Below are 26,721 nucleotides of genomic sequence, written 5' to 3' on the forward strand. Positions count from 1 at the left end.
ACAATTATCTGTTCACAAGTATATTCTTTAACTAGAAAATAGTAGATGTTGAACTAGAAGATTTTTTTTTTTAAAGCCTCCAATTAATTTCTCTATTTCTGATTGTTTGCCTTCGGGGGTTAAAAACAAAACCAAAAAAGAGCAGAGTACAATTCAGTGGAAGTGTGTCTTTGTCCCCAGAGGGTTTTGCCTGTGCAGGCATTTAATCTAGACTGCCAGACCCCCAGCCTTTGACTGAAGCGTGCAGAAGAAAACTTATCCATATTGACTTATATGTTACACAGAACAGACAGAAATAAAAGTCTCAGACAGGCCTCTTTCACCCAACAAAGGCTCGTTTTTTTCCATCCTTTGCTTGGGCTCAAGCACTCCTGCCCTGCGTGCCGCCACTTTAAACATGATCAGATCTGTGCTTCATTGCAAATAACAACTGACCAACAATGCGCCCTGCTTCATAGATTTGGGAATGTTTGGCTTAAGCTGCCAATGACTGAAGGCCTTTAACTCCCACCGGCCAGTCACAGTCCGCTTTGTTGTTGTCTGTTGATGTGTCTGTGCTCATTATTCCTTGACATGCAACATCCCCCCTCCACCCTCCAGCCATCCACAACCACACAGAAAGCGAGATTCAAATGGAACAGCTGTAGCGGTTCAATGGGAAATGATGCCTCTTGTGCAAAGGGGAGGGAGACAGAAAAGGGAGAGGGCCTGTTTGAGAAAGGCAGCGGCTTTCACGGAATCTTGTATAAGAAATCTACTTTTGAATATACTTCAGTGAAATCACTGTTGAAACAGGCTGACAAAGGAAATCTGCCCAGATTGAAAATGCCAGCCCTAATTCAAAAGACAATTCCTAGCTAATAGCTTGTTGCATTTTTAAATTATTTCTAGACTTTGAGTTTTTGAATTGAACAGATAACTGGGAAATGCTACCATTTTGTATATGTACTGTGGGTATAAATAGGCACAGATCTACACACAGCTTCCAGTGGAGTTTTTCTTTCTAACACATTTGCGATTTGATACCTGTAAAAATTACCTCTTAAGGATCATCAGGATTTAAAACAGAGTATGTATGAAAATAACCATTGGTTTAGAATGTTAATCTAACATGGAAACAAAATTTGTAACACCACACTATAAGGTTAAAAAGAAAATAGTATAATAAAGGAAATACAAAGGCTTTGGCATGGTTTTTACAATCAACAATGGTTAATTTTGATATGTAGTTGTGAACAACTTCAAAACACTTAAGTTTAAAACTCTTGCAAGCACTTTTAATTGATTAGGAATGAATTCTAGATGCACAAAATGATTGGACTGTGAACAGTAATACAACTATATCTAAGAACAATTAACTTTTGCTGGCCAAAAGAGAAACTTATGATTGCATGAAAATGTGTATAAAACATCTATCGAGTATTCTTGTCAAATATAAATGAAATTAACTTTATTATAGAAATCATTCTGAGGATTTCTAGGGAAGACAAATACTTACATTTTGACATAAAACAAATTGGATTATATCAAAGACACACTCTACCTTTCAGCTATCAACTTTCTTCTTCCTTGAATTTATATCTTACCCTTCTTTTTGCACATAAACTTCATCTGATAACAACCTTTGGAAAACCAACAGATATTTCTTACATAAATCTAGTGCATGTTGTTCCAGGTTTAATTATATGCAAGGAATGATACAAACGTGGAACATCAGTCCATAAACTATGAACAGATGGGTAGAAGTATTCCATATATCTTGATAAAACTCTTAAATTCGTGGCAAAGCTTGTCGATCATGATTTCCTTTTTTTTTTAAACAACTTCATGATCAACAGAGATCAAACATCCATCCAGTCTACGTTGTTCTTTTTTCATTATAACATACAAATGCCCATTTACAAATAATACACCAAAATGAATAAAAGTTTGGATACCAAAATGAAGATTTGTTCCAACTGACATCGTGCCTTCTGTATACAAAGGTCCTTGTTTTCAAGTCCATTCCCCAGTGGTACAACACAGGACACAACTGCAGAACCGAAGTGCTTCTAACAGCCATTTTTCTTTCCTTCCTGAACGCCCAACTGCTGTGTCCACATAGTCACTGACTGAATTAACACAATATATTCTTTTTGTTTGTTTTTTTGATTTTTTTTTTTTACTGTAATCTTGGCCAATATTGAGACATATCAGGTTCACTTCCAGGAACTTGAACTGGAACTGACACACCAGGGGAAATGAGTCCTAGAAGTGGATGAAAGAAATAGCCATGTAGAGATTCCCTTTGACGGACAGGCATGGAGTATGAATTTATAAGTTAAAAAAAAAAATCTCTAGTACTTTCTAACATTTCAAATATATTAAAAAAAAACTTTCGAGTCTTATAAACAAAAGTAGCACCTTCAGAAACTAGAAAACATGTTTACATGCACCTACTGAATCCCAATCCCTCCCCGCCCCCCCCCCCCCCCCCCCCGCAAAAACAAACAACTCCAGGCTTCCCTGGTGGCTCAGACAGTACAGAATCCACCTGCAATGCAGGAAACTGGGGTTCGATGCTCTTCCTGAGTTGGGAAGATCCCCTGGGGAACAGAATGGCTATCCACTCCAGTACGCTTGCCTGGAGAATTCCATGGACAGAGGAGCCCGGTGGGCTACAGTCCATGGGGTTGCAAACAGCCTGAGCACGACTCAGGACACGACTGAGCGACTAACACTTTCACTTTCCACTTGTCTGTATGTTTGGAACTTTAGCAACAAAACCATCCTGGAAAACCAAAGTAGCACTTCTTCAGTTCCAATGAAAGAAAGGCACAGAAGAACTGGAAGGACCTGAGAAGTCTTTCCAGTAAACTCGGACGAGGTGGGGGGATGGCCTTCACTGTTGAGTTTGGCTAATACAATAATTTTTCCTTCTGAAAGATACATTTTTGGGTCTTGCCTTCATATGTAACTTCCGCAACCAAATTCAGGAAAAACAACTTTTTTTTTGCCAGTATGGCATTAAGTTACTAACTAGTTTGACTGAATTCCCCTTTTTAATTAGTTTTCCCCAGAGAAGCAAGCAACAGAGAGTAAAACACACCATCACACAAGGCCAGCAGATTCTTTGCAGATAAACTATGAATGAAGGGAGATGACCTGGCAAAAGAAGCTGCAAAGGCCACCTCTGTGCAGCCTGCGGAGAGCAGCGGCTCACCTGTGGAAGTGGCGCCCGAGGTGCCCATCGGCTGGCTGTTCATGTGTGTCTGCATGTGTGGGGGGGTGTAGGTATCATAACTCCGCCCGTTCACCGAAGGGCTGGTGGGCAGCATGCAGGAGTACGAGGAGGTCTGGCTAGGGACTGGGGGCTGCGAGGAGAAAGGCAAACCCATGGTTACCAAGAGACACGTTGCACAGCCACATCCCCAGGCTCCCTCCTCCCCAGGACTCTGCCAGTAAGTCTGAAGACACCCGCAAGTAAAGCACTGGAATTCCACGTGGGAACTCTAAGATTGGGCCTCCAACTGGCCCTTCTATTGTCCACTGCTAGAGGAAAGTTGTCTACATACCAAACTTTTTAAAGTACCCAAAATTCAGACTATAATCCAGCTAGATGGTTGGTACCATCCATAAAATGAATAGAATTTTTGTCCATTTTCATCTTGGACCTTCGCTGGCACCTTTAGAGAAGTTTTAACATGAGGACTTCCATAAATACATTACCCCTCTCTCACAAATTCAACCTATTAATATTTGGGATTCCAATGACACCCCCACCCCTTAAACCCTGTATTTCAAGCTTTGAGGCAGAAAACAGCGGGAAGAACTCTGTGTAAAGTTTGGTTTAGGGTGGGACTCATGGATTTAAAGATTCTTGAAAAGGCAGATCAGTAATGATCTCAGGTTAAAGTAGTCAGAAGTGTCAGGAAATACCTAGCCCTACCATGAAAATTTGCTGTGACTTTCTTACAGACCTCAAACCCGAGATTGCGTTTAATCCACAAAATTGTGCTGCTACCCTCTAAATATTTAGAATCATGGTAGTAAAAAGATAAACCTTTATCCTAACTAAATAAATATGCAAGGCTGGGGCAAAATTCCTCCTGAGCTCTCACAGGGCTGTGATGGGGCAGCAAACTTGGGATGAATTAATAGAAGCATAATGTCGGGAGCAAGGGAGATGACAGTACTGGTCTCATCTGCAAACTGTAGGAATGTTCGCCATTCCAAGATGCGCGTCCTCAGAGGCAGGGACGCGTTAGGGAAGGGCAGAGAAGGACCCCTGCTCCTTATGGCGTCAAATGCTTGAAGACTTTGGTTAACAGGATAAACTGATGGAAAGACAGGACACCCCTCACCCAACTCCAAAAGTCAAAGAGCAATTTTCCCTGAATAGTAGAATTGTTGATACTTTAATTTTGTTTGATGACTATATATATGGTTTGAATGATATTTTAAGTTATATAATTTTAAAAAATCAGCATCTGAAATAAATCGACCCACACGGGCCTCTATGTGGACACAACTCTAACAGAATAGCAGCATCTATTTAATTGTTTCTGTTTTCTCATATATACAGTTTTAATCTTCAGAGAAACCTAGGTATTGCTACAATTTATAAAACTGAACAAGACAGTCAGTGGCCTTATTAAAGTCAGAGGAAGACTGCTAACACCGAGTTCAAAGAGGCAAGCAGGCCCTCAGGGCCTTGCCAGAATCTCAGCTTGCATTTGTTTCTATTCTGAAATCACTTCCTCCAGGCAACCTTGACTTCTAGAAAATTCCAAGGCAGTTGTAGCCACCCCAACTAATGGGCTATTAATCCCTTAATTTACACTAATTGCTCTATGGTCAATAATATCCAGATGTAATAAAAATAGACATGTGAATAATGCCTCTGAAGCTGCTTATCTAGCTGTTCCTATATTAATCTAAAGACCGTGAAACATTTATTTTAGTGTGATTTGGGTTAGAAATCCAGCCAAAGATGTTCAGTGGAGAATAAACTATCTGTGTATCTCCCAATCTGTTTCTATCAGGGGCTCATGCTGGCCAGTCTCATACCACCCAGCATCTCTAACTGCTGTACAAATAGAACAAGAGTCCTGAAGAAGTCATGGCAGAAGGCCCACCAGAAGACCAATATTCTCCTCATCAGGAAACCCTCTGGCTTCAAGGTTCCAGTACACCCTACCTACCTTATACAACTTCCATCATAAAATAGGATTAGCCTAGTTCAGGACCTAGCACATGTAGGGGCCAATATATATTTGGGATGGAATTGAGTAGGGGAAGCTTGTTATACCAAGTGAATAGCATCAACCTTTCCAGGCAGCTAGTTATGCCAGAAACTCATCACATCATTCACAGCAAAGATACATGATATTTCTAGCAAATACCCTCTAGTCTTTTTATTCTAAGATAGAAAAAGAAAACTATCTTTTCCTCTATATTAAGTAAATCACACTATACAAATATGAATCCCAATTCTGATCCTTTTTTTCTTCCTCACCAGTTTATCACAAACATCCTAAATAACATCCAAAATACACATAAAGACTATAAATTTATTTATACAAACACCTGAATATAAACCTGTTTTACCCATTAACCCCTTACTAGCTAATAATTTGCCAGTATTATTTTCATTTTCTGGTCCAAGTTTCACACTGGTCCCTAAAGCATGCCCCATTCTCATCCAACATCATCAAGTTGACATTCCCAATGAGCAAAAAGCAGATTAACTGGACTGAAAATCAAGTTTTATTTTATTAAAGGCATGAATCAATCAGTTAATCAATCAGCTAAAAGACTGGATTGACTGCTTTCATCTTAGACTTCACTGATCAAGCCAATCACTGTACTGAGAAAGTCTCCCAAGGGTAAACACAGGGCCAATGAGGTCTGCATGCCCCAACCCACGCCTAACCTCCTCTCCCAGGGACCCGTTAAGTGGGCAACCGCCGGCCTCACTTACTTGCATAGGCAGATTATTCGCCATGGTGAAGCTGGGCATGGGCGGCAGAGCACTGTACGTGTTTGTGAGGGCTGTGTCTGTTCGGCCCAACATGGAGCCGGAGGTGAAGGAGGAAACTGCAGGGAGAGGAACACAACAGTCGTGGTGAGAGTCAGAGCCAAGGGCAGAAAGGCTGAAACACACTGATCAGCAGAATGAATATTTCCAGTTACCAGGCGTGGTGGGTTGTGGGATGGGTTGGTAGACGCTGGTGCTGAAACTGCTGCTGATGGGAATATGACTAGGTGTGTTGCTGGCTTGTCTTCTCTGATTCCTCAGCTTTTCTTCTCTTCTCCATTTGGCCCTTCGATTAGAAAACCATACCTGGAAATCAGACAGAACAGGTGAGCCCTGGGCCTGCTCCCAGCTCCGCCCCATCCCTAACAGGTCCACTGTCCTCCTCCCCCAGTCCCCGAGTAACGGCAAAGCATTTAGCAAACTAAATCTGTTTCTATTGATACAAACAAATGACATTCCTTAGAAGCACCTGGGTCTCTAAAAAAGGCAAATGGTATGAGTCACATGAACACATGAACACACAGTCCCCAGGTACCTGTATTCTCGCTTCAGGTAGATCTATTTTGGCCGCTAGTCTTTCTCGGGCAAACACATCTGGATAATGGGTTCTCTCAAACTCTGAAAGAGTAAGTTGCATTTTCTATGTTGCACCAGAACTATACAAAATGTGTCGACCAAAGCCTGGATCAAGCTGATTTTCACCTCCTGACTTCCATCACTTTCAACCAATTCCCTTTAAAATGCGGCTACTATTAGCATTGATTGTACTTGGAAGAACCAGCCCATCAGAACCGTGTTCTATTTTTTTGTTTAATGACATTCATTCGAGGTCTCTTCTGTGGCCTGAATTAGCCAAATCATCACTCTTTCTTTATGAGAAGTCAGATTTCTCATCTTTGAATTACTGGTACATGGAAAGAAGAAAGAAAACATGTACACTAAAAGAGATGCCCAGAAAAGAAAGAAAGAAAAAGGAAAACTTTTCAGGCCTCTGTGCAAGGGCCCTGGCTAAATTTAGCTCTTTGTACTGAAGATGTGGCATTTACTTTGATTTACTGCTTCCCTACTTTGAAAAACTCCATCACCTTTCTCCAGGGCCTCAATTTGCTCTTGGGTAAAGGATGTTCTATTTCTTTGCAGCTTCCGCTTCAGCTGAAGTCGCATTTGGGCCTCATCTGAATCTTCTCCATTGGAACTGATGGAGTTGGTATTCTCTCCCCCTCCTTCCTGCTGCTGGCAGCCATCTGGAAAAAAAAGAACAGGACAGTAAGAGAAATCTGGAATAACTTGGAGTCTCCAAAAGGGGCCTCACATAGCCATAAACTCCAAGAGCAGTCTATTCTCACAGTCTCACCAAAACATTCCCAAGGTAACTGTCAGCCTTCAAAAGACATTGGTGATACATGTTACCTGACCACCATTTTCTGTTTTTATTATGATTAGACTGTGCAATGTAGATACTTATAGAATGGCATTTCTGTGAATAACAAAACAAGTGGTAAAGTTTCCAATTAAAATGTTCTTTCATAACTAACCTTGACCCTCCACATGGTTCACCCAGCTCCCTCTCCTTGCAGAATTTATTTACCTATGGCTGTGTTGGGAAAATAGAAGAGTGATGTTCAAGATTTCAGCTGATCTATAATCAGTAATTCCTATCTAATCAATTAGATGTTGATAGGTTTGTAGAAAATGCTATTAAGAAACCAAACCAAGCTTGTAATCTTTAAAAAAAATATTTATCTAGTTTTTATTTGAATTCTGCACAGTCAATTTCATTTTAAAGGTTGTGAATTTAGAAGTGCTTGCATTGTTCTGCAGTTTTATTCAACTATTGTATGAGTGCGCTTTGCCTTGACACCTATTACGAGCACAGCTGTAATTATATCATCACCAAGAACAGGCTATAATTGCTGAAAATGGAATTTTATATTTAGATAAAAGGACTGTCCATTCTTTGTAATGTGTTGCACCAGAGAAAAGTAAGATTTCTTTTAAATTTTTAACGTGTAATTTTAAAAAAGAAATAGTAGAGAGTTCACTAACTAGCTAAATATGCTATGCTGCAGCTGAATCCTTGGCATATCATTTAAGTGGTACATTTTTAATTAGGGCATTTCCACCACTTTTGATGTAATTTCTATCATTAAACAGGGGAAAGTTTTATTGTTTTCCTTTGCTGCTTGGAGGGCAAGATGTGCACTTGGGCAAGCTGTCTCCTTTTGCGCCTTGCTGGAGAGGCCACAGCCTGTCTGAAGCAAAGGATTCAGTTCTCGCTAGGCCTCCAGGGCCACTGCCTCCTGGGTCCTTGATCTTGGGTCCTAAGGCCCCCAAGGGATACCAAACCGGGCTGCCCCCCTCCCCATCCTAGCGACTTGGCCCTGGGAGGAGGAGCCTCTGGGGTGCCTTGGTGGGAATCGACTTGGCCAGGAATATCATTTATAACCAGGAGACAATAGGCAGTGCCTTCAAAGAGTTCAGGGAATTGTGACAGGATCTAGTGGGATCTTTTCAGGAACTTTGAAATGTTTTAAAACCCCAACTTTCTCTCCCATTTAAACAGGCGGATTCATCAGCACTGGCCACCATATGGGCCCTTGGAGATCTATTGAGATGACCACCAACACTTGAATAGCGAGAGGCTGCTTTTCAGCACTGCACAATGCCCTGCGAGTAAGGGAAACTATTAAACTCCTGGGGCAGGAGCGTTGGCAAACTTTCGTGGGCAGAATTTCGAGGCCACAATGAGCGCGGACAACAAAAGGATTCTCTTGAGGCGTGCAGCGGGCCACATTGTGTTACAAGAAGCCCAGTCAACAGACTTTTCAGTGAAGTGTGTTAACCCCTCTGCTCTGCTATCATTAATCACTGTCCGAAGAGAGGGCGCCTCAATGCTATTTAGGGCGCTTGGCTGGGGGCTGGAGGGTGGATGGGGGGCCGGGGCAGAGGGTGGGGAGCGCAGGGACAGTGGATGAGGACGGGATGTGGGGGGAAGCGGGGAGGAGAGGCAGAGCGGATGAAGACCAGGGGGGAGGGAGACAGGAGGGGAGGGACAGAGGTCTGGTTGAGGGAAGAGGAGAGGGGATGGGTAGAGAAAGGTGGGGCCAGAAAGAGGCTCCGAAGAGGAAGAGGCCAGAAAGGTGCAAGAAGGACAGAAAAAGAGCGCTGAGAGGAAAAGAGACAAGAGGGTCAGCGGACAAGGGGAGAGACCGAGGGAGATAAAGAGAGAGACAGAGACTTAGTAAATGGGCTACTTCGGGTCGTCTTGCGCTACATCAGAAAGGTGGGGCTGTGGGGCTTGGGGAGGGCTCCTTAGCCGCGCCGAGAGCAGCTCACTCACAAGTGCCTGCACCTGCGTCTGCGCTAATTTACTGCCCAAAGTTTCATGGGGACTTTTCAACGTGTTTTTCAGGGAGCGAAATGCCGAGCCCCTTTTCTTTTTGGATTCAGTCGATGAGGAAGACTTTAGAAATAGACTTTGGGGGACCAAACTAGTAAGGCCCATCAGTTATTGCTTTTGGAAAGCGCAAACCTGCGCTTCTCCTGCGATCCTCCAACGTGTAGGGAAGGGACCGAACACAATCCCATCTTGCTAGGGTGGCGGTCACTCAGACGCCTTCCAGGAGGCCCCAACCCAGTCCTTTTTTCTGGCACATTCGATCTCTCCGATTAAACAAAGCTACCCGGGTGTGCCTCGGAAGACCCCCACAGATAGCATTCTCTGCTCACCTTTGCTTCACTGACACTTTCCTAATTTTACAACTTGGACATGTGCTCACGTTCTCCTTCTTCCCCCCCGCCCGTGGCTGCCCCCCTCCCCCCGCCCCGCACCACACTCACACACACACACCACACACTTACTCACAGGAATGAAGGCGCAGCACCGACTTGGGAAGTGATTTTTTAAGGGAAGTCATTTAACGGAGGATGAGGAGCGCTTGATTTTAAACCTCTTTGGGGAGAAACAAACAGCAGTGGAGACAGAGGCGGGTCAGGAGAAAGTCGTGGCTGCAGGATCCCTCCAAAACCCTACAGAGCCAGTGTGCACCGCTGAAAGCTTGCTACTTTAGCAACAGTCCGCAGCCAGGCGGTGCGGGAGAGATCACTCTTAAACTGAATGCCTCTCCTTTTTTTTTTTTTTTTTTTTTCTTTAGTGGATTTACTTTCCACTCTTAAAGCTTTTTAGCAAAATAAAACTAGAAGTTGGATCTCGGATTCCCCCCATGATAAACCTAAGTGGCAGACAATTAAGATATCTTCTTTAAAAGGCGCCCCCTCAGCGCAAAAAAGGGCCCTTCAATGGGCGCCGTCCACCTTCCAGCCTAATCCGCGAGAAGGCGAGTGAAAGCGCCTCCCATTCTCCCAGACCCGGGACCATCTGACGCTCGGGATAGGATTTGTTTCCTGGAAGGAGAAGGGAGAGAGAGAGAAAGAAGAAGAAGAAGAAGGAAAAAAAAAAAAAAAAAGACGCTGGGAAATAAAATCATTCCTTAGTTTCTTAGTGTCTTAATCAGTGAAGCGGAAAACAAGCAAGAAAAGATAGCAACCCGGTTGCGGCACCTTTTCAGCTCTGGAGCGCGGATCAAAACATTGAAGCATCTGTTGAAAAAAAGAGACTGACTAAATCCTATAGAGGGCCTGGGTATTACGGAGGGGGGGGGGGGCGCGGGGAGGAGATAAGAAAAAGTGTCTCCGTGATCCCTAAAACCACCAAATCGCTGGAGAATTGGGGGCCGGATAGAGTCGTCTCTTGTGGCTGTCAGCCCACATCGGCACAATTTTATTCACCGCCGCATGGCGTTGATCAGATGGAAACCATATTTGTCTCCCTCTGAGACCTAACCTCGCCTTATGCTTTCGGAGTCATGGACTCTTTTAAAACCCAAAACCGGCTTCCTGGGCCGGGAAAGGGGGCGAGGGAGGGAGGGGGGCTTTCTTAGCGCCCAAAGAGCCAAGGATTCCCGGCATGTCAGCCGTGGCCACCGGCGCCCTGTGGCCCCTGCACCCGGGCACTCCGCGCTCGGCTGGCGTGACCGTCCTCCCCACGCAGCGAGGACCAGGCACAGGTGTGGGGGGGTTTGGGGGAGTTGGGGGGCGGGGCCCGGGGACAGAGGGAGAACCGGCAGTTGGTGAACCAGAATGCTCTAGCAACTGGGTGCCTGAAAGAAAGTTCAAAGCTCCTGAACGAGCGCCACCTCCCGCCCCATCAAACAGGAGCCCTCGCGCCCAGGGCTCAGCCTTCCCAGGCCCGGTCACCGTGTCCCGCGCCCTCCTGGAGATTTCTCTGGCAAACGAGGCGGCGGGGTGGGGTCACCCCGACCTCAGATTGGGGTGGGCGGTGGTGCTGGGGGCGAGCAGTGGGAGTGCGTCCCTTGGGTGTGTCCGGTGTGCGCACGTGGGAACCCTACAGTTTCAAAGGTCAGGTGAGGGTATGGCGGTCACTCCCTCGTCCTCACCAGAGGCCGGAGCGGGCCAGCAGGGAGCCAGCGCCGTCTCGGGGGGCAGCCTGCCGCACCCCGGGAGGCCGAGGTTCGGCCCGATCCGGGCGAGCGGACGGGCGGGTCGCCCAGGGGAGCCGAAGCCCTGCGCATCGGGAGGCCTCGGCCCGGCCGAGCGGCCGCGCTGGGAAACAACCGAGCCAGCGCTTTGCTCCCTATCTTCCCAGTGTCCGTCCTATATTGTTTTCTGCTCTTAAAACTGACATGTCTAATTGGCAATTGGTGCCGAATCGTGTCCAGAGGTCTCTTGTGGAACATTTCTACAGCTGTCTCCTTCAACTAGACGCTTATTCATGTCGCCTTAATGAGAAACAAAACGTTCTCTAATGAGCAATTACAGAGCGACAGGATTGTTCCCATAACAAATTCTTGCGAGTGACAGAAGCATCCTTTGTACCAGATATTTCGCATACTGTTACCGATTTTCCCTTCCCTCGCCCGGCTCCGTGGAGGCGCGGGGCACCCAGATTGGGTTGAGAGCGCACGGAGGCGAGGGCAGCCCCGTCAGCGTCCCCCTCACCGCCTCCCCTGGCCGGGAGCCCCCAGGCTTGGTCGTGCTCCGGGGAGTGAGATTCCACGTCCCATTATCCCTCATATTATCTCCTTGTCACGAGGACAACAAATACCGATTAATCTTCGGAGTAAACTGTTTCCTATTCTTGACCAATCTACCTCCGGTGTGTGGAGGGGAGGGGCGGGGAGAGCCAACCGACCCGACCCCAGCCCCGTCTGCTCCTCTTCCTCCATCCCTTCTCACAGAGCCTGCAACGGTCCAGATCCTATCTTTCCTCTCAGCTCCAGGGTAGCTCCCAGCACACCAAAGTCTGGCTCACAGAAGCCTCACCCCCACCTATCTTATTACACAGTCGCCACCCACAAAGAATGAGAAGTAGGGGCCCAGAGGAGTGGAGGGGGTCCGAACCTAGAGGGTAGGGTTGTTTTAGTTAGGAAGTCAACATTTCCAATGCCCCATCCTCAACTTGGCCCTGCATCTCACTGTTCACCCTCTCTTATACACCTTACTCATAGTCACATAATTTGTCAATTACAGCAAAAAGCAAGATGATACAATTATGTTTACCTTGCAGTCTGTCAGTGTGTTAACTTGTCACACTTCTACAGCAAGGGGGCTCTCCATGCATTTTAATGGCACATTTGAATAGGGCACCACGCAGCTAGCTCATACAGGCACACACCTACTCCTGCCCATAACACATACTCAAGCGTGCATGCACACACACACACACACACACACACACACACACACACCCCAGCCACATTCATACTACTTCTGACTACACAACACTTGAATTTCCAGGCCAACCAGACAGTTCAACAAATACCACCTAGATACAGCGCAAGTCAATGTGTCCCAAGCCCTTGAAGAGTTACTCCCACTACATTCTCCAAGCACGAAAGTCCAGAGAGGGAAAAGGTTGGAGGAGAAGAGGATACGCAAGGGCTGCATATATGGAGAGTTTGAGGATGGGTGTTTGGGTTTTTACCTTGCGTAGGTTGCCCTGGCACTGATGTTCCCGGATACCAACCCGGGCGGGTGCCCCAGCTTCCGGTCTGCCCGTTCAACATCCTTAGTTTATCATACATGCCGTCTGCGCCCATCTGTTGCTTTTCGCTAGCCAGGTTGCGAAGAACTCTGTTTATTGATGACACCTGCAAATCAAATCAAGATCAAACCAAATGGCAGAGTCTCCTGAAGACACAGTTGCCCTCTTAAGTCTCCATCTCAGCATGCCCCCCGTTTAAAGAATGACCCCTAATACATTAAAAAAAAAAAAATCCCCAGCCATCCTGGGACAGTGGGTGGACTTGCAGAGACATCGTGGAAAGAATGTCAGCTATCACTCTGGGCATGGAAACGGAGTTGGGTAGAGAGCTGGAACACTAGGGAGGGGTCTTTCACTGTTGCTCAGTGTCTTTGGTGACCTAACTCACATGGCTGCTTTTTTATTATTGTTGTTGTTACAAAGATTCCCCGTCTCCAATATTAAGACTTGGCTTAGAGATTTCTTTCACTGTTATTTGTTTTTTATATTAGGACAGAAATGGATGTTTGATTTCTGAAAGAAGGTTCAAACAGCAAGATGTGGAGGAAGCTTGCTTGAATCTGGTTTTCATTTTCATTTTCCTTCTAGATTCCAGTGACTTTCTCCAGGTGCCTCCACTCTCTACCTTGCCACATGCAAATATGGTGACTAACCCTCCCGCACTTGACTCCCATTTCCAGAAGGTCAATAAAAAGGTCAAAGTGCTCCTCTCAAGACCCCCAGGTACAGAGGTGACAAACAGAGGTGGAGCAGGGAGGAGAGAAAGAGAAAGACACTGGCAGAAAGAAGAGCAGGGGGACGCAGAGAAAGTGATGGTAAAGAGGGAAAAGCATGGGGCTTAGGGCAGGGAGAGGGAATGTTCTCAGTGAACTTACACTTGGTATGTTATCGTTGGTACAGACCCCCTCGGACAGTAATCTGTCTCGGATTTCCCAAGCAAAGATGGACGGGCACTCCCGCTTATACTGGGCTATTTTGCTTACAACTTCTGGAGTCGCTACTCTCGGTTTACTACCACCGATTGCCCTGGGTCTGATGGAGCCAGTCTCGTAATACCTGCCCAGAATTTTACTCACACATCCGTTGGACACCTGCATAGGGAAGTGGACAGAAAACCACATTATTAATAATTTCAAGACAAAAATAAAATTGTTTAAGTATGCATTAAACAATGACAAGCTTACGTTTTGATTGTCCAGCACTTGGACTTTTGCATCTGCATGGGTCTATAACACAAAAATATACCTTCAATGGTACGAGAACTTACTGTAGAGAGCTTTTTTTCTTAAAATTACATTTGTAGCCCTAAAAACTACAAATAGGATGATACTTTCAAACAGTTTGAACTAAAAAAAAGAAAAACCTAACTTAAAAGTTTTTAAAACTGTTTTTGTAAATAAACACTGCCAGAAGATGCATCAAAACGAAGTCAGATTGTTTTGTGCTGATCTTGCTTAAAGTGGTGTTATATTTTAATGAGTGAAGGGGGAAAATAAACTGAATCTTTAGTCATTTTTCCTTTAAAAATATGCCAATTGAGTGAGTTAGGGAGGGAGGAAAACAGCATTTGTCTTTTAAAATCAATATATATTCTTCATGAAAATGAAGAAATAAAACAAATATCTCAAACCCTGAGAGGTAAGCATGGGGTGAGGGAGAAGGGGATGAAATTATGCAGATTTATATAATTCATTTTATTACAGTTCATAAACTGTTACCACAAAGAACGTTTTTAACAAATGAAAAGAGAAAGGTTTTTTGGTTTGTTTGTTTTTAATTCACACCCAGTTTTTTTCTTAAGCAGATGAATTCTCTTATGTGACTGACCCAGGTTGAAAGAGATCGGGAAGGATGGTGGAAGGAAAGGGGAAAGCAGAAGGCAGGGGAGTGGGGTGGGGGCTGGAATGGGGGGTGAGGGTGGGGGTCCATAATTAGCAGCGTTTACAGTAAGAAATGAAGAGAGGGCCTTGAGAGTGGAGGGCCGCGGGGGCGGCGAATGGGGCGGCGCCGGAGGATCACCTGCAGAATTCGGGAAATGTCGCACGGCCGGGCCCCGCTGTGAGCTAGCTCTACGATCTTCTGCCGGGTGGAGTCCGGCAGTGGCCGCCCGTTGACAAAGACACCACCGAGCTGATTCACTCCGCTGTGACCTGAAGAAAGGGAGAGGAGAGCAGAGCAGAGAGGAGGGGAAGAAGGGGCAAGAAAGAGAAGAAGGGGAAGGAGAAGGTGGAGGAGGAAGAAGGAGAAGGATGAAAAGGAGGAAGGAAGAAGGAGAAGAAGAAAAGACAACCACAATGCATCCTCAGCTCCCTGCCAGCCCTGGCCAACCTCAGTGATCAGGTCCCTGCTCTCCATGGAAAATGACAACCAGACCTCGAAGCCATTCCAGGCATCGGGCAGCCCAGCCCAGACACAGCGGAGCTCCTGCCCACCCGCCTGAAGAACAGAAGCACGGTGCAGACACACGTAAGAACACACACACCTCACTACTACTTACTGCTTTCACTCCAGGAGAACCCCCAGCCCACTGCTGCCCTCCAGAAACACCCCAGCCAGTCTTTGAACCCGCAAGGTGCAAATAATCAGCTCAGAAATATCCTCCCAAAGATCCCCTCTGAGTGTAATGAAAAACCACGAGTCCTACAGAACCCCCACTGCATCTTCAAGCTCCCTGCATTGTTAGAACTCTGATGGCAAGCCCTACAGCTCCTCAGTGTTCCCTCAGATGCTGGATCCAGAAACATTTGCTGTCATATTCCAAACTCTGGTGAAGCACCGGGATTAAAAAAAAAAAAAAATAGGAGAAGAAAAGGGAATGGAGTAAAGAAGAACCACAACAGCAAATCTGTGGCTAGTGAACCGCAACCTGGGTTCAGCACCTCCCATGCAGGCTTCCTCAAGCCCCTCCAACCACAAAGTAGTCTGGCTGCTACGGTGGGCCAGAGGTCTGGGAGTCTGTCTGCACCAGCTACAGCTCTGCTTTTACTTCCGATGCTAAATTCGGCCCTCCCCACAGCCCAGGACAGATAGGAGCAAAAATCAAAAAGTGAAAAGAAAAGGAAAAGACCACACCACAGTGTCCCCTTCCCTCCTTTATCTGGTTATCTCACAACCTCACCCTATTGTCTAAACTGAGAATAGGGAGGAGTTAGCACCCCTGTAGCCCCCCTCCCCAGAAACCACAGGCACACAAATAAAGCCAATTGCCAATTTCCACTTCCTTAAAAATCTCCAACCTGCAGCCCCGACTCTAGAGAGCAGCCCTTCCAGGAGATGTGGCTCCCCCGCTCAGCTCTCCTCTCCTTTCCTCTCTTCTCCTTGGAGCCTCTGATAAATTGACTCCAGGAGCCTGAGCTTCTTAGCAATAAATAAGCTCCAAATATAGAAGAGGGGGGAAAATATGATGAGCCTCTCTGACATTTGTCTTTAAAATAAAACTAGCTGCACGTCAAGTTTGAGCTTAATTTCTGGAAATAGGCGGAAGTCGCTCCGGATCATGCATGGAAGGCTAATTGAAAAGATCAGTCGGGGCGCTTGTGGCAGCCTTGTCACTTTGTGACAGTGCTCCGCTCCGGGAAATTGCATCGTCACGACAAACGGGACCGTGATAAAACGACCCTTTCCGTCCCTATTTGTAGATCACTCAGACGAGATTGAACTGCACTCGTTTCCCCTTCGAGGGGAGCCGCGTTTTCAGAGTAGCCGAAGGCTTGGGGCAGAGACAGGGAGGGGGGGGCGGGGGGCGCTGACTGAGGGGGCGTGCTGAAGCCTCAACTCGATGAGAAGTGACAGGCGTTTGGGGTATCTAGGCTCCGCCGGGCCGGGCTCGAGCAGGGACATCGCGGGGACACCGCTTCTCCAACAGAGCGAGGCCTAGAGCCCGCTTCTGGTTTCTCCTAAATTCCCTTTATTGCCTTCCTTTCCCTCTAAAGAACTTCTGCTGCTCCAGCTTACAGGAGCCTCCCCTTTGGGCAAAGGACGCCTTCCAGGAAAAAAAAAAAGGCACTCCCAGAGAAAGATCGAGAAAGACCTTCCAAACTTCACGCGCAGCCGAGGCAATTCCCAATCTGGGAATGCCAAGGCGTATGAAGCCGCCTAATCCTAGACCTCCCTCTTTCTCCCCACAACAGGCAAAAAAAAAAATAAAAATAAAAATAATAACCTGCCCGCCACCTCCGCGGCGACCGCCGGCGGGTGCTCGCCCAGGGCCAGGTCGCCTCTGCCAGCATCGAAATGGCAGCGAGGAAGCGCCGCTCTAAGTTCCCCTTCAGAGGTTAAGCCTCAATCATTGTGTCCCTTCCCTAGGGACGGCTGGCGCTCTCGCCCAGTGGCGATGATTATGCGCCTAGAATTCGACCGCGAAGCATCTAATAGGAAAACATATGGTGTCAATTTGGATGCTCTGCGCCTCGCGCACACCCGGGAGCGAGCGGCACAAAGCCCTGCAGGCCGGCCCGCGACCCCGCGCCCCTCGGGGCCCGCCAGCCAGGCCTCAGCGGCAAATGCTCAGCGCCGCGCGCCCGGGGCCGGCCTGCCCAAGAGCCTGCGGCTGGGGCCCTTGTGCTGGAGAGGGGAGGACCCAGCAGCCAGGAAGAGTGGCCAGAAGCCCAAGCCTCGCCAAGGAGGGTTCCTACCGGGCCAAGTCCCCGGGGCCTGGCACGTTCTGCACAACTAATCCGCCTTCCAGCTCGGCGCCCGCCTTGCGCCCTCTCCTGCGCTTCACGCCCACCCAGCCGCTAAAGGGCCAGGGGACAGCTAGCGGCTGCAAGACAGATGGATCAGGGGCTAGGGACCCCTCTCAGTCTGCAGTTTGGCAAGGGAATGCTTCTAGAAGATTTAGGCTTTCAGGCACTCCATACAGCGGAGCCCTTAAACCGCCTCGGGGCTCTGCCCCTCTACCGGGGCCTAGTTTCACTGGGCCTCCAGGCTCTCAGGCCCGGTCTCAGATTCGTCCTGCCACAAAGCAGCACCCACGTACTGAGCAGGAAGGTGGGCTGGGGGCCCAAGGGGTCTAGGCAAAGGGAGGATGGGAGATGCAAGAGCCAGCGAATCAAAGGCACAGCGGGCCCGGAATGACTAGGACCCACACAGTAGCCACCAGGGCAGGGCTGCTCCAACTCCTGGGCTCGATCCCCACTCCTCCCAGACCTAGTAAACCTGCTCTCGCCGGTCTGCGCCCTGTAACAGTCCACGCTTCCAGTACCAACTCCACCCCACCGCAGGCCTGGGTGCCCCACTCCCTTGGCCTTCCAGGCCCCTCGCCAGAGTGGCGATGGGAGGAGCTCCTCTTAGGGTGACTGGGGGAGAGGAGCCCCCACCCGCCCCAGACGGTGGAGACCTGCAGTCTTGACTAAGCCCAAGGGGCCTCCTTCTGGCGCTACGACGGCGAGAGGCCTCCGCCCCGCCCCGCTCAGTCCAGCCCCCCTCTCTGGGGTCAGAGCCCGGGCAGGGGCGGGGAGGGGGTGTGAGTTACAGGATTTGGGGGGATGGGGTTTCTCTACCGCTGCTTCGCAAACTCTTGCGGGCTGTTCTCAAGGGCCCAGCCCCTGTTCTTCCAGGAGGGAGAACAGAGCAAACGCCCTCCTCTCTTGGAGCAGCTGCCTCGGGTCCCCGGGCCTCTTCCCTCGCGCCCCGGGCCTTGCCAGCGCGGACACCAAGAGCCTCCAAGCCCTCCCCCGACCCGCGCGCTGGTCCGCGCCTCCCCCGCCCGAAGTCCAAAAAGACCAGAGGCACTTACTGTTCTGCATGCTGGCGCTGGCTGGGGGCCGCGGTATCCCACGAGGCTCGAATATAGGGCTCTGTTAGCAAGAATATAGGCATTAATTCTGGGCCGGCACCAGGTAGGCCTACCTCCCTACAGAGGGTGTCCTGGAAGCAGGACAGGAGAAAGCCTCTTCTTTAAAGAAATAATCCACTCCATCAGTTTGGGGCTATCGGATCAATCAGTTTGGGCAGATCAACTCTGCCCTCCAGTATGTGCAAAATCTACCTTTTGCATTACAAATACTCCAGTATTCCCAGTCTGTTTCCCCCATATCTCTTAGTAGTTAACCCTTTAGTCAGAAAAATCCATGACTTGATTTTTAATTTTTTCTTCCAACTGAACAACAATGAAGAAGAAGCATTCTGACTCTTTCAGGTTGGGGAACCCAAAGCAGCCAGCATGGAACTTGCCTGATATCTGGGATGTCTGTCCACTCTCACAATAAAAGGTCTCACACATCTGCGCGCCCCTAGTTAAAGTCTTCCCCCTAAGACAAAACAGGAGAGAAAGGTATGTCAAACTATGACTCAAAAACATAGATCATGGACTCTCTGATCCACACTCTCAGAAAGAAAAGAAAAGAAACCCATCTTGGGCTCAAACTGCCATAAAACTCTAAATCCCAGAGCTACACCCACATTTCCAGCAGTCTGTCCTGCAAAGGTCTCCAGGTTTTGATAGTGGCTGCTCTGATCCGGCTTTGGGCGATTTGCAGAGCCTGACAATTTAGGGCCCCATTTTGCAAAAATACCAAGAACTAGGGAAAGAAAAGGAGAGAACAAGGGAAACAGCAGGGTTAGGAGAAGAAGCCAAGAGCTGGGAGAAGGGGGGCTTATACCTGAAGTTTAGAGGTGAAGCACAGAGGACCCTGGAACTTCAGAGTGCTTGAGGGTGCAGGCTGGGGCTGCTTGGGAGGATGTCAGAACCATTACTCCTTTCAAGAATTTCACTACCCCAGTTGCCCCAACCCCCTTCCCCCAACCCAAGTCTTTGGTTACCTCTTTATCCTTCACTCTTCCCCTCAAAGCTTCCCAGTCGGCTTGATCGCCATTCACTTCCCATTCTTTCTGGGACTTTGAAAGTGGCAAGCCCAACTTTTTCCCCCCCAAACCTCACTTATTGTGATTAACTTCTCTTTTGGTGTTTAGATCTTCCCCCCTTTTACTGTACTGTGACACACGCTGTCTACCTCGCCTCACTGCTTTAAAAAGTACAAACAGGAGGGGGTGAGCGTGGTCGACAAAGCCTACAGAGAACGAACAATGGCTTCTATTCTCCAGCTCTCCCCAAACCCAAAGAGCAAAACCGAATCTCCCTAACTAGCAACACAGCTTCCAACCAAAGGTACCAACAACTCACCAACTCATAAAGGGAACAGAGGGACACTTCTCGCTTTGTAAGTCCTGACCCAGTGCTAGTCCCCCAAGGTTAACACCTCCTCCACCACTACCCCTCCCTGTCTTCTCTTAAGAAGTAGGTTCTGGGTGGGGGAGAAAATAGAAAAGTAATTTCTTGTTATAAATATCTGGAGGTAATTGTGTTACTGGTGTGAGTTGTTAGGGGCTGTAAAAAGATACAACGGCACCGTGGGGAGCTCAATTGGGAAGAGAGAGTTACAATAAAGAACCCATTGAAAAGGTTTGCCAAAAAAAAAAAAAAAAAAGGTAAAATAATTAAATAGTCACAGCATCACTTTCCCTGCTTAAAAAAATTAAAATATTCATTCTTTTTTCTGTGTTGCCTATTATGATTATTAATTTTGCCTGCCTGCAAGTAAAGAATTCTAAGAAGCAAATTTTTTTTTTCTTCAAGGCTCTTCATGGTCTAATTTATTAACTAGCTGGGAGGCAGCTTAAATCCATAAAAATAAACTTAGAGGACTTTTCCCCAGCTTCCCAAGGCAGTTTCCCAAAGCCTCTCTCCTGTCTCTCCGTCCCCGAGACCAAGTCAAGTCCAGGAGAGGCAGAAAAACCCAATTTTGTGCAGAATGCCCAACTCCCCCCACACGCCAAGTCGGATTCTGAAACTGCAAATAGTAGCTGGTGGGGAGAAGGGGGACTGAAATTCCCCTAGAAGGGTAAAACTTCCTACTGTAACCTATACCTATACTTAACCACAACCGAATGCCCCCAGTCCAGGTTGGTACATTCTTGGAGCCATTTTTAAAAAATCACTAGCTGATTTCAGAGAGGCCTAACCGATTAATTTTCCAAGCAGCTGGGAAGGTGGAAGCATTTCAAATCCTCGTTTTGCTCCTTTCCCACCCTCCTCTCAACTAAGAAGCTATCTCATTACTTAAGTAATCGTTAACACAGTGCAAAAGCAACCCGGGAAGCCAAGCATCACACCCGGAAGCACTCTCCCGGAGACTAGACTCCCCCCACCTCAGCCACAGCTTCAGCCCCCCAGCTCAACCTCGGGGCTTCCTATAGCCCTAGCCCAGTCAGAGACCCATTTTGGAAAGGAAGGGAGTCTCCAAACACCTCGGAGTCGCTTTGCCTTGGTCCACTAGGCCACTGGGCCACTGCCTCCCTATCCCAGATCCAAGCCTCAGGTTTGCTGCTGGTGTTTTAATTACTTCATTCTCAAAACCATCTCCAAACTTCTTAGCTGGGGTGAAGGGGAGAGCTCACTTTTGGCCCTCCCCGCCCCCAGCCAAAGAGTAATTACCAATTAAGATGACAAAGTTTTACTCTCTAGGGCCAAATAAGACAACAACTAATCAAATTACCTTCAGACGTTTGCAAAGGTCACCAGCTATAAAAAAATGTAATGTCAATGGCAACAACTATTATTTCTCCTCCGTAAACTCGCCAGGCTTTCAAGGTCTTTGCTTTTCATTTTCTGCTCCCACCCCCTCCTCAAATCTTCCCAAGTTCTAGTTAAACGTCCAGTATGGCTTAGGGAGCTTTGGATAAAATGAGAAAAAAAAAGAGAGAGAGAGAGAAAAACCACCGTTCACTTTGTTTTTAAACTTTCTAGAAATCACTCATGACTGGAGGGCCGCGTTTTAGCACTCGAAAAAGAAAGCATTTCCACTTGAAATTCAACTCCATTTCCCCCCAATTACACTTGCTAAAATTCAGGGCTATTATGGTGCAGGGAGACTGAGAAAATCTGCACAAGGAAAGAGGCAACAACTTTATGAACTTTGAAAAGACACTTTTTCTCCTGGGGCCTTAGAATCGAAAAGCTCTCGAATTACTCAGACTAATTAGCAGGGAGAGGATGTGATCAGACCAACGGAAAGCCACTGCTTTCATATTGATTTTTCTAAAGGCCTCACAAAGGAAAAAATCAGGAGCTTTGGATTAAAAAAAACAACCTTTCCACCTCGAAACTTGTTGAAATGGCAACATCAGGGGCAGCTTTGTCAGAGGAAGACAAGGAAAAATACCCACCGAATGCTGGGGGCCCGAGGACAGGGAGTACCCCAGCTTTCGCAGGGTGAGGGCGAAGGTTGGGGAAAACCCGGGGCGCAGAGAGTTTTCAAGTTCCGAGCTCTGCGCCCAAGTTGGGGGCCAGAGCCTGGGGGCTTGATGGAAGCTGACAATCCTCCCGTTCGGCTCCGAGCTCCCTCGGAGCGCGCGTTCCACCGCCCGGGCCTGGCAGCTTCCTTCCCGGCTCCCGCTCCCTCGCTCTTTCTTTCGGCCTCCGGCGTGGGGCTGCAGTGCCGACTGACTGCTCGAGCTGGCGGCGGGCGCGGCTGTCCTGAGCGCTCGGGTGCCAGCGGATTCCTCGGAGCCCGGGAGAGCGCCGCACAAAGCCGGAGGGCTGGCGGGCGGCGGCGAGGCGAGCCGGCTCCCTCGGCGCTCCCTCGGCGCGCGGCTCTCTGCGCGCTCGCTGGGCCCGCGACTGGACAAAGCGGCCGGCGGCGGCCGATCGCTGCAGCCGTTCCCGGGCCTGTGGCACCGCAGAGCCTCTTCGTCCTCTCCGGCCGGCCGGGAGCATTTGGCAACGCTGTGGCCGGGAGCCGCGGAGGCTGCGGCGCCCAGAGCCTTGGTCCTTCCTGCGAGATCAACCCGCGCTGGCGCTGGCGCTGGGGTTGAGCGGGCCGGCCGCCCCGAGACCTGCGCTGCTCCCGCTCGCCGGCGGTCGCCCTCTGACGCCGGCTTTCGCTGGAAGTAGAAAGTTTGGGCTCCTGCGTGGAAACTTCTCCGGTCCAACTCTCCCGGCGTAGCAGTGGGGGAGGGGACGAGCGAGAGGGAGGAAGGACGGGGGGAGGAAGGGGGAGACCTGCCTGAATATTGCAATAAAAATGAAGCAAGAAAGAAGCGGACTCACCTTTCTGAGGCATCCTCTCTGGTCAAAGCTCCTGTCAAGAGTTTTGTTTGATTTTTTTTTTTTCTGTTGTCGTTGCTTAAAGACCACAACGGTTTGAAATGACGGTGTTTTAAAGGAGTTGCTGGCGAGAGTTTTCTCCACGGACGCTGCTGGTTTGGTGTGTGAGAGCAATTCTCAGATCCCTGGGAAGGAGACAGAGATTGACAATAAAATGGGCTGTCAGCGGCTGGAGAGTGAGAGATAAAGAGTGTGGGTGAGGGAAGTGGCTGCAGCCAGCACACCTATGCTGATTGGTGATGGCTCAAGTGTGTTAATGTGTGTGTGCCGGGCGCCCGGCCTCGCCTCCACCGCTCCTCACTGGCCCATTAGCGAAGCCTGACCTCTGTCATCATCCTCCAGCAAAACACTTCCTCCTGCGCCTGAACCAGAGCGGGAAATGAGGCCGAGCCACGGTTCGCTTTTCAAACCCACTAATCACTCCGCAACATGCAAATGCACGGATCGCTCCCACACAAAATATTGCTTTATGCAAAGCAGCGCCGGGGCCTCGCGCCAGCCGATTGGATGCTCCCTCTCCCCGCCTGGTGCAATTGGTCCGTTTGTTTGAATATGAATACACTTGTTTTCGGCCCCGCCGGTGTGTCCCCGCTGCTCTCCCCGGCGCTGGGCCCCCCGCGCCTGGGCTCTGGGGCTGGCCCTCGCGACATCTCTAAGGCTCAGAGCGCTCCGGGAATCAGCGCGGCCAGCTCTGTGGCCGCGAACTTGAGGGGTGGAGTGAAGGCCGCTGAGCTGGGGGTCGCGCCTCCCACACACTTCAGCTGGGCGCGGGACTCACAGCTCATGGATGGAGCAAGTTTCTTTAGCTGCGCGCTTCCCTTTCTTGCCAACTCCTGTGCAGCGTGGCCTGCTGCCCCGCCTCCGCCCGCCCTCCCCTCGCGTCCCTACCCCATCTCCGTCTGGACCCTGGGACGCGAACACCGCAGTGGCCGCGCCCTAGCCCACCTGGCCGCGGAAAAGACGACGAGAAAAGGGCGTGAGCGTCACTGGGTCCCGGCAGCCACACTCGCGCTGAGGCTAAGGCGACACTTAGGCCGAGAGGAGGCCGCCCGGCCGGGCACTTGGCGAGGCCAGGCGGCCTTCCCAGTGCAGGCCTTTGGGGCCTGCCCATTCCCCCACCCTCGCTCCCCCGGCCCTTTCTTCTGTTCGTTCTCCTTTCGGAAGGCGCGGTGCGCAGTGGAGCGGAGGCACAGCCGGGGCTGGAGAGGCCCGAGCAAACACGCCACTTACTTTGTGTACAGAGGGTTCTTGTGAAAAGCCTGAAGAGTCCTCACCAAACACTCACCAACTTCTCCCACGTGCCATTTGTTGACTAAGTGCGGCTGTTTTTCCAGGCGCCAGAGAGGAGGGGACGCAAGGGGGAGATAGGAAGGGGGGTGGAGGCCTGGAGTGGAGGGAAACGACCAATGCTGGGATAGTGTGTGTGTGTGTGTGTGTGTGTGTGTGTGTGTTGCGCGCGCGCGCGCGTTCTCGCTCGCTCGCGATGTCGGTGTGTCAGCGTGTATCCGTGTGTGCCACCAGTTATCTTCTGTGGTGTGTGAGTCTTTCGCACGACGGTTCCCTCTCCTGGGTCTGCTCAGTCCACGGAGGCAATTCCCCTTCAGCTGTTGCCAGAAAACCGGGGAGGAAAGTAAGTAAATGGCTTTTCTCTTCTGACCACACACCACAAGTCCATTTGTTGAATGCCGGACGATTAGGACACACCTCAGTACACTCCAAAGGCTCCCCTCGGTGCCCGCAGTTAAGGTGACAGGGGAGGGAGCGGCTGCCCCTTCCGGCAAAATTCCGGGCTCTCTTGGAGCTTGCAGGTCGCGTGGAAAGGAAAGGGGAAGGTTTGGGATGGGGCACACACCCCAGGATCCGACAAAAGAGGATGGGGTTGGAAGAGCTGAGGTAGGGAGCATGAGAGGAAGCCGTCGCCAGGTAGACTTGACTCCTCTCCACTTGTGCAAAGTGCAAAAAGTCAGAGCTCATCAGTAAAGTCTCTGCCACCTGAACTCACCGCTGACACGCGGCGTGACGGCTGCCCCGGGAGCTGGGACCCCGAGGAGGCTGCAGGCTGCCTTGGGCCGGCTCCGGGCCTAACGTGGGTCTTACGTTCTCCTCCCCGACCTGCGCCCACTAACGCCGCAGCGGAGAGGCCGGGCAGAGCTGCGGGATGAGCTGGGAGGTCTCCCCTATCTGGGCCAGAGTTGGGGTAGCACAACCCGATCACCATCTCGGCCTGCGGAAGGCCCTTCCAGCGGCCCAGGAGCCATACAGCGCGGGGAGAAAACCCAGACCAAAGAAGCTAAGGAGGTGGCGATGGGCGCCCCGGTCGGCGCCTTCTGTGCGAGACTTCGTAGGACCGCGACTTTCAGAGGCAGCGAGGCAGCGGGCCCATCCCAGACCAGCGAGAGCCTGCATTCTTTCTCTCTCTCCCTTTACTTCGTAACAATCAGTAAAGAAGCTCGAACTCAAGTCCACTGAGCATAAGCGGCGGGGGGAGGAATCCCAGAGACTGTCCGAATTGGAGGCGAATATCATTTTTACAACCTCTCAATTAGCGACCGAGTGGATTAGCACCTTCTTAAGCTTTGCCTTAGAGAGAAGCAGCCGTAATCTTGTTGCTATTTCCCCCCTGGGCACTAGCTCTTTGAATCAGCTCCTTCTCCCACCCTCCCACCCCCACCTCACCTTGGAGAAAAGTTTTAAACAACAACAAAAAATCATAAGAGGCGAGGAGCGGAGTGAATGCCACTGACGTCATTGGGTGAAGGTGGGGGCTCACAGAAGGACTCTTGGAAACCACTCTCCACAAACAAGAAACAAAAAAGGACTTGGCAGCTTCCAATGTGTCAATATTTGGGGGAGGGGGGAGCTCAGCCCGCCGAGAGGCAGAGTTTTCAAAGTTGGAGGAGAGCAGGGAGGAGAGCTTGAGTTCCTGTCCTCTCTGGGCTAGCCTCAAGGAGGGCGGGGGTGCCGTTCTGCCTCGGGCCGCCTGGCGCCCTCTGCCAAGTACCTGTTCCGGGGGGCGACGGGGCAGGTTGGGGGACTGGGACGGAGCTGCAGCGCGCCAGGGCCAGAGGTGTGCGCAAAATTGAGACAATTCCTAGGTCGCCATTTTAATTGCGGCTTCCAACACGACCGAGGCCCACTTGCTGCCCTCCGAGTCGGGGTTGGAGGGAGGGAGTCGCGCCTTCCATTTCTTTCTCGCCTTTTCCCGCCTCTCCCTAGGTACCCCCCCTCCTCCCGCCCCCGCCCTCACCCTTTGGCGTCGGAGGAGGACTTTTCTCTGGCCTGTTCCCGCAGGGGCTGCCCGGGTCATCCCACCCGGTAGGGGGAGGCTGTCTTTGCCGAAGGAGTCGCGCTGGGGGATCGCCGCTCGCCTGAGTGCCCGGAGTCTCTGGTCAGTATTGGTGCGTAAGTGTGAGGTCGGGCAGCATCTCACCCCTAGCGGTCCCTGGCATTCGCCCCCTGCCCGATCTTCAGGTTTCCCGCCCGGAGGGCGGCCTCTGGCGAGGCAAAGCCATGCCCGGCTCGTGAAAAATGTTC

General features: G+C 49.7%; 1 protein-coding gene and 1 long non-coding RNA gene across 8 annotated transcripts; one reads left to right on the forward strand and one right to left on the reverse strand.

Annotated features, from left to right (window-relative positions):
- Window positions 1-1,632: 1,632 nt before the first annotated feature.
- Window positions 1,633-23,733, reverse strand: PAX6 (paired box 6). Of its 7 annotated transcripts, XM_055549198.1 has the most exons (12): window positions 19,257-19,275; window positions 18,820-18,880; window positions 15,102-15,232; window positions 14,267-14,308; window positions 13,958-14,173; window positions 13,023-13,188; window positions 7,105-7,263; window positions 6,555-6,637; window positions 6,175-6,325; window positions 5,963-6,078; window positions 3,203-3,353; window positions 1,633-2,247 (listed from the first exon to the last, which is right to left on the reverse strand). In XM_055549198.1, exons 2-12 carry the CDS (start codon window positions 18,827-18,829, stop codon window positions 2,162-2,164), a joined length of 1,311 nt encoding a protein of 436 aa, XP_055405173.1. In that variant the 5' UTR covers window positions 18,830-18,880; window positions 19,257-19,275; the 3' UTR covers window positions 1,633-2,161. The 7 variants fall into 7 exon arrangements, with proteins under 7 accessions (XP_055405173.1, XP_055405174.1, XP_055405179.1 ...); XM_055549199.1 differs by lacking the exon at window positions 14,267-14,308 and having other exon boundaries at window positions 19,257-19,273; XM_055549204.1 differs by lacking the exons at window positions 13,023-13,188; window positions 13,958-14,173; window positions 14,267-14,308; ... (1 more) ...; window positions 18,820-18,880; window positions 19,257-19,275 and adding an exon at window positions 9,881-10,446.
- On the forward strand, window positions 6,550-8,869 carry LOC129629276 (uncharacterized). Its single transcript, XR_008703122.1, has 2 exons — window positions 6,550-7,388; window positions 8,583-8,869. It is a non-coding gene; the product is annotated as an uncharacterized LOC129629276 (long non-coding RNA).
- Window positions 23,734-26,721: the final 2,988 nt, after the last annotated feature.

The sequence above is a fragment of the Bubalus kerabau genome, chromosome 15 (genome assembly GCF_029407905.1).
Source record: "Bubalus kerabau isolate K-KA32 ecotype Philippines breed swamp buffalo chromosome 15, PCC_UOA_SB_1v2, whole genome shotgun sequence".
Classification (NCBI taxonomy): Eukaryota; Metazoa; Chordata; class Mammalia; order Artiodactyla; family Bovidae; genus Bubalus; species Bubalus kerabau.